Source organism: Diabrotica undecimpunctata, chromosome 7 (assembly GCF_040954645.1).
Source record: "Diabrotica undecimpunctata isolate CICGRU chromosome 7, icDiaUnde3, whole genome shotgun sequence".
Classification (NCBI taxonomy): domain Eukaryota; kingdom Metazoa; phylum Arthropoda; class Insecta; order Coleoptera; family Chrysomelidae; genus Diabrotica; species Diabrotica undecimpunctata.
Window position 1 is genome coordinate 122,566,683 of NC_092809.1, and position 10,902 is coordinate 122,577,584.

Here is a 10,902-nt window from a genome sequence, read left to right on the forward strand (position 1 = left end):
TTGTTCAATTTTGATATCAGTAAGAGCTGTGGTAAGAGTAAAGATACAGAATAATAAAACAATTTATTTATTCTGTAATAGAGTACCTTAATAATTGCTTTTAAACATTCCTTGTTCATATGTTGAAGTCTGGTTTATTTTAACACAGAACATTTGCTCTAAATTTAAGAGAATTTTACATATTTAAAATCATCAAATATGATGAAATAAAAACAAATAAACCCTTCTTTTGTAAATTGTGCAAACTGTAATAAATAAAATGCGTTACAAAATCACAGATCATAAAGAATTGCTGACCTCTATTATGAGTCACACGTTGCGCCACCTTCTGTGGATTTAGAGAAATAAAATCTGGAGGGAAATCGAATCTTTAACCGTCATTTTGTATCGTTGTTTATATTTGTTCTTGGACCTTTAAATTATTGTGCATTATTGATATTTAATATTTTAGACACGTTTGTTATAATAACATGTCTCAGCCTTCAATTGCATGTTTCTTTAATGCAAGAAAGAGAACAGCAGTGGAAGATATCAAACTAAATCGTGCAAAAAAAGTGTTGGTGTTGGAGAATGAGTCTGGGTGTGACGTTGTACCTCATTCTGATAATAAAATTAATGCAGATTGTGATGTAAAAGATGTCTCAAATAGTACAAAATCAGCGGAACTTCAAGAAAAAGAAAAAGGTTTGAATTTAAATAAAATTGCCAGCAATGGCATTGTTCAGCCAAGGCCACATAAAAAACTTTTTGCTACAAGAAATAAAACTATAAAAACCAAATCTAATAGTCAAGATATACAGAGTTTAATAAATAGTATGAGAGCGGAGTCGATAAAAAAAACTGAAATTAAATTAACAGAGCTTAACATCCAACAAGATGTTGTACATAGAACACCTCCATCTACTCCTACAAGAACCACAAATGCTCTGGATAAAGTTAAGGACAAACCTGAGGGACCATCCCTCAAGGAAATTAAACGAAAAATGACAAGGAGCGCTCGCTTAGCAGATTTAAAAGCATCTATAAGCAGATTCCAGGATAATGCAGCTAAATTAAAAGAAATCGAGAAGAAGACTGTTTCTATTCCAGAGTCACCCAAATTGAAAAGCTTTAAAACAATTGAGCTAGAAATTCACACAAGGTAAGTTTACATATTATGTATTTATATATATTGTAGCAGTTCTGTAGATGTAAAAGTACATTGTTATTGTATTTTATAAATTCTAATCTGAAATTGTTCATTGCTGGCATTTATTCTACATGAGCTTTTGCATTGCGTTTACCCCTAGAATACTAATGTTTATTCAACATATGTAAACATTAGTCATACATAAATTTTATATACTACGTCATTTAGATCTATTCTTTTCTTTTTATTTCAAATTTTATACAAAAGAAAATTGTATTTAGAAATGATACAAATAAAAAACATTAAAATATTATAAGCAGCATAAAATGGATACTTCTGGAAGAGAACACATTCTTTTATGTTATGCCCTTAGCCCTTGTCACAAAATTGACAAATCATAAAGTTTTTGCTCATGATTACTTTCTTTGCTCATGATTGTTTTATATATATTGCCACAACAGTTTCGTTTCTACCCTGCTGCCGGCACCCATGACCATCAAACAAAACATCAGCTGTGAGTTGATATTTTTCAAAGCAGCAAAAATAAAAATAAAAAAGTTAACAGCACTTTCAGCTCAGGCAATGTTGTATCTGAAACAGTAATATTTTTTATCTTATATCTCTCTCCTAACTGCAATTTTTTCAATTAGTATCAAACCTTCTTCTAGAATCTTATCAGTAAAAAATAAATTATCTATATTTGATACCTAAACTCCAAAACCTCTAGACTGAAAATCTTCAAATTTTACAGTATGGACAAAAAATTGTTTATAACAGTAGTTAAATTGACAAAGAATATCTGTTTTACTTTGTTTTATTAAGTCACAACTTTTCATGCGATTTGAGTTAAACATTACTGAATTTTAGTTCACATACATTATTTAAGGTAATTGGCAGTCTTTGAACTTACATCCAGAAACCCAATTACTTATGTTCTGACATCTTTGGCTAAATTGGTTTCACCTGGTCAGATATAAACAATATTTCTGGATGTGACTTTATGACCTCCATTATTTAACATTCATAGGTAATGTTCTCCATTTATAAAGAATGTTTATCCTTTATCAGTCTTTTTGGTTCAATAGGGTTGTTGTGTAATATGTTGATTGTGATGATGGTCACTACGTAATTTTAATTCTTTTATGTGAGCATGTATTTCTTGTTTCTTTGTGAGTTTCTATTAGTGTAGTTGTCTTGATATTAGCTAGATCTGCAGAAACATTTTGTTCAAGATTATCTTCAATGCTATTATTGTTGTCAAATAGCTTTTCTAAGTCATTTAGGCCGTCTTCAATTCCACTATAATAATTTTTATCTATCTACCAATTATTTTTCAGTGAGAGGATGCTTTAGAACAAAATTTAATTGTCCTAATATCTATATTTTTGATTCTATAATGAAATTTTGTACTGTCTAATTATCTAGTATCTACAATTTTTATTTATTATTGCACATAATGAAGTATTTGTCAGTCAGATAGCCAAGTAGGACAGACAATGGACTCACATTTCACTAAAGTGAAATGCTCTAGTGGAAGTGGGTTCCAATTCTGGCACGGTGGAGAAAAATAAAAAAGGCTTAAGTAGTAGTTTGAAATTCCAAATGAATCTGATACTAGACTAGAATACACTGGTGTCTGATTAGCCTATGGTGAACCAGTACTCCCAGAGATAAGGGCTTGTGGCTTAGTGATACTTGTATCTACTGGAAGACCCAGGATGCTATGGCCTAGACATTACATACCTACATGAATTATATACTATTTTTATTGTACATAATTATTATACAATAAAATTTGTAAAATCAAATACTTATAAGTATATAATTCCATAAGTAATTGTTGAAACTTATCACAGCTTTTTTAGTATTGTGCTTTTCAGAATGCTAACTTTAGTGTATTATTTCCAGTTGTGTCCCTATTTGTTCCCTCTCCACCTTCCTCTTTGCCCTATGTACTTCCAAGTGTTCTGATATGCAATTTTGGATGTTCGAATGTTTTAGGAAACATTCTTGGAATAACTTTGTTTTAAAAATATAGAACTATGTTTTTTAATAGTTCAGTCGTCAGAAATTTGATCCCCAAAAATCATACCACCAAGCTGAATTTTGCCGAGAATATCAATTTGGGACCCCATAAAGGATGTAAAAAAGTTGACCACTTTAACCTCCGGGCTTTCTCCTAAAACCTCCCTCGTAGGGTGGGAAGGGGAAACGCAAAAAAATCGATTTACCAAGAATATGTACGCCATAGAAAAAAATGTTTTAAATAAAAAATGTAGCTGAGATAATTTTGAACAAAAATGTTTATTAGTACTCTTTGTGTAGACTCAACCGTTCTCTCAGAAACAAGGCTTGAAGCCACCGGTGATTTTGAATGTCGGTTCCGCGCGTGAAATCAATGTTAAATAAAATTTGTATCAACTCAACGGTAAAAAATCGATATCTTTTGATCAGAGTGTCCTATCGACAAAAATCAAAGTTTTAAAGGTGAAGAATGCAGCTTTCGTATGCATTTTTTGTATTTTGCCGCAAATAAAGTCAGTTTCTATAAAGCTGTTCAATAAATAAACTTTGCCCGATTTTTGCCATTTTTTACGATTCTTGTGAGATCAATAAAAATTTTTACTTTTATTGACCGCTCGTAGTGACATTCCATTGTTGGATACCAGTCTTCAAAACCTATAACATGAAAATTCGATTTTGATTTTTGGCAACAAATATGAGCCATTTCAAATATGATTAAAAACGCAGAATTTAAACTTTTACATTACAAACGATCGCAAGTCACGGGAAATGTCTCTAAAAAGATGGTTTTGGGTGTTATTTATAGCAGAAGTTAAGTACTTTTGAAAAACGTACTAGTGTTATTAAAAAAGAGCACTTTTAAATGTTTTAAATCGTTTGTAATGTGAAAGTTTAAATTCAGCGTTTTTTAAGCATATTTTAAATGCCCCACATGTGTTGCCAAAACTCAAAACTAAAATTTCATGCTCTAAGTTTTGAAGATTAGGTTCTAGTTATGGAAACTCCATAGTGGCAGGTTAATGAAAGGGATACATTGTATTGATCTAATGAGAATCATAAAAAATGGCAAAAATCGCGTCACGTTTATTTATTTAACACCTTTATAAACACTGAGATCATTTGCGGCAAAATACAAAAATGGCATACGAAAGCTGCACCTTTACTCCACAACCTTACCTTTAAAACGCATCTTGATTTTAGTCAATAGGACACACACTATATTGAATTTTTACCGTCGAGCTGATACAAATTTTATTGAGCATTGATTTCGCGCGCATACCTGACATTCAAAATCGCCGATTACCTCAATCGTTGTTTGTGAGAGAACAGTTAATTCTACACAAAAAATGCTAATCAACGATTTTGTTCAAAATTATCTTAGCTACATTTTTTATTTGAAACATTTTTTTCTATGGCCTACAGATTTTTGGTAAATCGACTTTTTCCGTTTTCCTCCCTCGACGTGGGGGGTTTTAGGGGAGAGCCCGGGGTAAAAGTGGTAAACTTTTGTGCATCTTTTTCAGCATCCCAAAATTAACATTTTCGACAAAATTCAACTTGTTGGTATGATTTTTAGAGGTTCAGTGGCATTTTCGTCTCTGACGACTGGAGTATAAGGTTTTTTTGTTTGTTTGTTTGTTTGTTTTGAAGACCATTTATAACAAATATTTTCCAATTATGGCTTTCCAGTATTTTTAATTCTCTAATTTTTCATTGATTTACTTGCAGACTTTGTAGATGTTTTTAAATAATATCAAAGTTTTTCAAAGTTTTATTTTTCCAATAATACTCATTCATATTAACTGACAAAAATTCATTATTTAATACTAAGAAGCATTTCTTTTGTTTTATTTTCTTGCACAGGTTGAATTTTTTGCATCTTGAGATATTTCAGGTAATTTTTGTTGAAATAACCTGATCCTGAATCCTGAATGACAAGTAAGAACTCTCTGTTTCACGAAACATTCGTGTTTTCAACCAATGTTTCGACGATATTTCAGTTTTAAATCAGCAAACTAGTTTTCTAATTACTTACCTATGTCCACTAGTTCCCTTACTCCTAGATATCATGGTTTTTCGTTCTATCAAACACTGAGGATAACTTGTACAATTTGGTGAGGAGTGTTCTTACTTTACACTGAAAGTTTTTCAAATCCCTGTTACTCTAATTAATTGCACCAAATGTTTAGCCTAGTGCTTTAAGAAAATTTTTACTGTTCAGATGTATATGCAATAATAATTTTATCTGTCTTATACATTCAGCTGTCAATTTCATTTGTTGATGATCAATTGTGAACACGTTGTGTACTCCCGATACAACGTGGAGTACGCCAGGGGGACACCATATCGCCGAAACTGTTCACTACGCTTTTGGAATATATATGTAAAAGGGCAAAACTGACCGACAAGGGTATAAACATAAACGGAGAAAAGCTTAGCCATCTAAGGTTTGCAGATGATATTGTACTAATAGCTGATAGGATAGATGAGGCCAAAGAACTTTTAAATCAGCTCTACCTTTCCTCACTAGAAGGGGGATTGAAAATAAATATATCTAAAACCCAGATGATGACAAATCTTGTAGTCAGCGAAGATATATGCGTAGGAACAAGATCCATAGACCAGGTAATGGCCTATAAATACCTAGGTCATGAGATTCGCATAGGAAAAGATAACCAAACCGTTGAGCTTCTCCGTCGTATAAGACTGACTTGGGCAGCCTTCGGCAAGCTGAACCGTATTTTCAAATCGTCTGATATACCAATATGCCTTAAAAGAAAAACGTTTAATCAGTGTGTTTTGCCAGTGTTAACTTACGGTGCCGAAACGTTGACCATGATAAGGAGAACAGTTCAAAAGATCCGTGTGTGTCAAAGGGCGATGGAGCGTGCTATGTTGGGCGTTTCACTACGAGACAAGATCCCAAATCGCCAGCTACGACAAAGAACAGGAGTGGCTGATGCAGTAGAGAGAGTAGCAACACTAAAATGGAACTGGGCAGGTCACGTGGCTCGAATGACAGACAATAGATGGACAAAGCGGATACTGGAATGGAGACCAAGAGATGATGCCTACCGAAGTAGAGGTCGTCCACCAACACGTTGGACTGACGATCTAAAACGTTGTCATAGGAATTGGATGCAAGAGGCACAAGATCGAAATAGATGGAAAATTATGAGGGAGATCTATGTCCAGCAGTGGATAAGCGAAGATTGAATGATGAATTGTGAACACTTGCTTTATTAAAACATATTTTTAGACATTTAGAGAACATCCATAGCCTTGTTTTGGTCATTTTGTATATTGAATCCTTCCTACTCAATATTAATCCTATAAGTATGTAAAGAACATGACAGTTGTCTAGTCCAAGGAAGTTTCTAGTTTTTGACTCCTAAACATATTTTTAGATTTAGGTGGTTTTTTCTGGAAGCCACTAATTTCAAATCATCCATATAAAGGACCTAAATTTTTAGTGTTTTTATTTCAGAAGCTAAAATCATAGTCAGTGGAATTCAATAACTTGAATTAGTTTCTGATAGATGTTCCAGTTTCGATATATAATAGAAAGTCTGCAGCTAAGTCCTGTAGGAATCAGCTGTAAATCCAGGAAATATTCCTAGAAAAATAAAATTTTACAAAGACATTGACTATGGTGAAGTTCAAAAAGTAGTATGAATTCGTAGAAAACTATAAAGGCAAATAATACAAAGTGAACATAAACGTGAATTCTATGAAATACTCATAAAGATTGATTTGCATAAAAATGTCTGCTTGTCTTAGTTCTAGTAACACCATACCTATATAATAAAAAAAATAGGTAATATACTTAAAAATACATTTATGTAAAGAATATCAGATTTTAAGAAGTCAGATTTCAGTACATAATTCATAATGACCAACTTTGTCTTTCTAGTGTTAAAGATTTCAGTGATTAAAATAAAAATATTGTAAATAGAGTCAACATTACAGCTGTCATAAATGCCCAAAATTCTTTTAGTTCTCTTATAAAATCGTAATAATTTAATTTTTTTATCCTGTGAGAATATTGTCTCTATTTGTTTTCTAAACATAAATACTTGCAACTATTTATTTATATAATGACCTTGCTCTAGTTATGTAACCCAAATATATTGCTGAATAAACTAAACAACTATTTTCTTTTTGAAATGTAATATTATCCATCTTATATTATTCACTTGCATAAATTAATATAAATACAAAAATTATGATATAATGTACCTTTCCTAAGATACAGACAAATAAAGTCTATCAATTATGATTGCTAAGTATAATAATTTACACCTAAGAAGTAGTATACATTTATCTTAAACTCAAAAAGGTTTATTGTTATTGTGAATTATTTTCTTTCCTTGACTAAAATGTTTATTCCTTTGAAATCTGGCTGTTAATCTTGCATCATTATCTTTGTTACAACATTTTTTTCAATATACCCAAACTGATTTAGTTGCCTGTTTCCTTTTTTTCTAGCATTTACCAGTTTTCTATTGTTTCTCTAATACATTTTCTTTTTCTTTTTATGCAAGATCAAAATTAATCAGATATATCAAATGTTTGTTTATATGTAAGTAGGCTTACCATACGTCCCGGTTTTAGACATCGGTCCCGGAGTCCCGGCCGGTTTGTCATTTTGTCCCGGTTTGACAAAACTGTCGTAATTTTGAATTTTTGTTAAGTGATTTCACACGAATGATTTTTTTCCGCCTGGATTCATATTTACTGATATGATAATAAATAAGATTATTCACGTTCGTATTATATAAACAATTCTAATAATGATAACTGCACATCTGATTGATAACATATTTTAATAGGGTTCCCACAGAAGACCTGCTTAATTCTCGAAATCATCAAAATGACCAATTCAGCAATTCACCGTATCACATTTCTTAAACACATTACATATTTCAGTGAGTCGTTAACGAATATAAACATTAAAAAAATCAAGAATTGCAGTGCGATTACATTTCGTTTTTTTGTGAACGGTGGTAAAATATGAAAACACTTTGTGTTTTAATGTGTTTGATTTAAAATGCCGAAAAGATATTGCAAATTCACAAGCGAACTTGAAAAAGATTATCCTTTTATAAAAAAGCTTTGTAGTGACAAAAGCAGGGTGAAATGCCAGCAACATTTTTCAGAATTTTCAATTGCACACGGTGGGCGAGCAGATATTAACGATCACTTAAAGTGTACAAAAGTGTACACCAGACTGGTGTAACGGCGATTGCAAGTACTTCTTCTATCAAATTTTTTTTTTTTTAAATGATGATGATCCCATTCAAAACGATTTAATTAGCAGCTAAAGAGGCCGCATTCGCTTATCACACGGCAATGCATGATTCAATAAGCTTCAAAACATCTGATTGTACGTCGAAATTGATTTCAAAATTTTTTTAAATCAAAATTTGGGGTTGCGAGAACCAAATGTGAAGCGATCATTTTAAATGTGTTGGTACCTTTGTCTTTGTCAGAGCTACACACCGACTTACAGAAGGCTTTTTTCGTAAGTGTTACTAACGACAACTCAAATAAAAAGCACATCAAACTGGCACCGATTATTGTTAGATACTTTTTACCATTAGAAGGTGTACATAGAACGTAGTTCAGGGTGAGACATCGGAAATATTCACTCAAAATATAATTTCAACATTACGTCGTCATGACATTACAAGAAAAGTAGCTGCATTTTGTGGCGACAATTGTAATACAAATTTTGGAGGTGTGCATAGAAGAGGACAAAATAATGTTTCCAGAAGACTTAAACAAGAACTCGGTGTGGATATTGTAGGAATTGGATGTGGCGCACATATTGTACACAATGCACTTCAAAATGCTGTGGATGGTTTACAATCGAAATTGAAGCACTAGTTTTCAAAATATATAACCATTTTCATATCTACACAGTTCGAGTAACTTAGTTGAAGGAATTCTCGTGAATGTGTAGATGTGGAATATAAAAACCTAATCCAACATGGAAGTACCAGATTTCTTTCTCTTTTGCCGGCAATTGAGAAAATTCTAAATATATTCGAAGGAGTAAAAGCATATTTCCTTTCCCAAGATAACTGTCCACGTGCAATGCGAGATTTTTTTGAAAGTGAAACGGGTGAGTTATATTTTTGGTTTGTCTCCATGGACAATTAAACAATTTTAACAAGATTGTACTACTCATGGAAAAAAGTGAAGCAAGTGCGACTGACATTATTTTGGAATTAAGAAGATTGAAATCTAATCTTCAAGAACGCATGGACAGCAATTTTGTACCACAAAGAGCGAAAAAATTATTATTAAAGAATCTTGGTAGTAGCCAGGATATTGATAAATGTCAAACAGAAGTAACTGATTTTTACCGACGATGCATTTCATACATTGAATTGTGGGAAGACAGTTTCGGAGGAGCCGACATTTTCGAATGGATTGGACTGAATCACATATTGAAATGGGACGAAATCGAAGGATCTGCTGAAATTATAAACAAAATACACGGCTCGGACGATCGACAAAATATTATTACTGACAACCTTTTTGACGAGCTGTCACTTATGAAAGTTTTTATAGCATCAAAGAATGATGAATGGAATTCCACGACGATACAAATTGATTATGTTGTTATGTTGATCTTAAGTTATTTCGTTGTATACATAATAAATCGGATAGAGATCTCCTGCAAGATGATGTAAATAATATATGTTTATGGTCAAAACAAAATGGTTTAAGCTTAAATCCAACTAAATGTTCTTTTATTTCATTTGGTCGTATAAATAATCTAATAGCTAATAGATATGTTCTTAATGATGTATTCTTGGATTCAGTTACTGAGATAAGAGATTGGGTGTATTATTGGATTGTGCATTGACATTTAGAAGCCATTTTCTTAAAATTAAGGAAGCAGGATTTCGTAATCTTGGTTTTATTTATCATAACAGTCATGATCTCTCACCTATTGTATTCAAATTATTGTATTGCTCTCTGGTACGCTCAGGTCTTGAATACTGCTCTGTTGTTTGGTCCCCATTTCATCAAGTATACATTGATAGATTGGAGAGCGTTCAGAGGAAGTTTCTAAGATCTTTAGCTTTTAAATCACATATTAATATAAAAAATACTGAAAATTATTTCATAGATTATTCTATAATAATGTCTCAATTTAACATTGCTACATTGAAGAACCGCAGGTTGAGAGCTGATATGTAATTTTTGTTTAAATTCTTAACAACGTTATTAATTATTGTTCCTCGTTATTAGCCAATGTACACTTAAACACAATATGTACATAGAACTCGACACACTGCACTCTTTTATATTCCTTTTCATAGGACTGATTATGCTCGTCATTTTCCCTTATCGAGAATGCTCAGCTCTTGCAATGACCTCCTATTAGATCCTTTCTGCCAAAACATTAATGCTTTCAAAAGGCAACTTAAGAATCTAATTATTAATCTAGATATGTGATATTTCTTTTTTTATATATATATTTTTTTTAACTTTTGTGATTTGATATACTGTTTTAATGTACAAATTTTAACTGTTTACTTGTTTCTTTGTTATTGTTTTGATGTTTATTGTACATGATCTTTACTTTTTACTATTTATTGTATTTTATTGTAAATGGTTCTACCGTTGAAATAAATAAATAAAAATAAAATAGAACATGCAACTGTAAACATCTTATTACTTAGATATACCTACCATGTTTTTTTATTAATTTTTAATAAATTTTTTAATAT

General features: G+C 31.7%; 1 protein-coding gene across 1 annotated transcript in view; it reads left to right on the forward strand.

Annotated features, from left to right (window-relative positions):
• Nucleotides 1-342: 342 nt before the first annotated feature.
• The window catches only part of dup (chromatin licensing and DNA replication factor double parked), a 25,284-nt gene continuing 14,724 nt past the window's right edge, over nucleotides 343-10,902 (forward strand). The window contains exon 1 of the mRNA XM_072538100.1: nucleotides 343-1,141. Within this exon, the coding sequence (XP_072394201.1) occupies nucleotides 471-1,141 (671 nt within the window). The 5' untranslated portion in view covers nucleotides 343-470. The remainder of the gene's footprint in view (nucleotides 1,142-10,902) is intronic.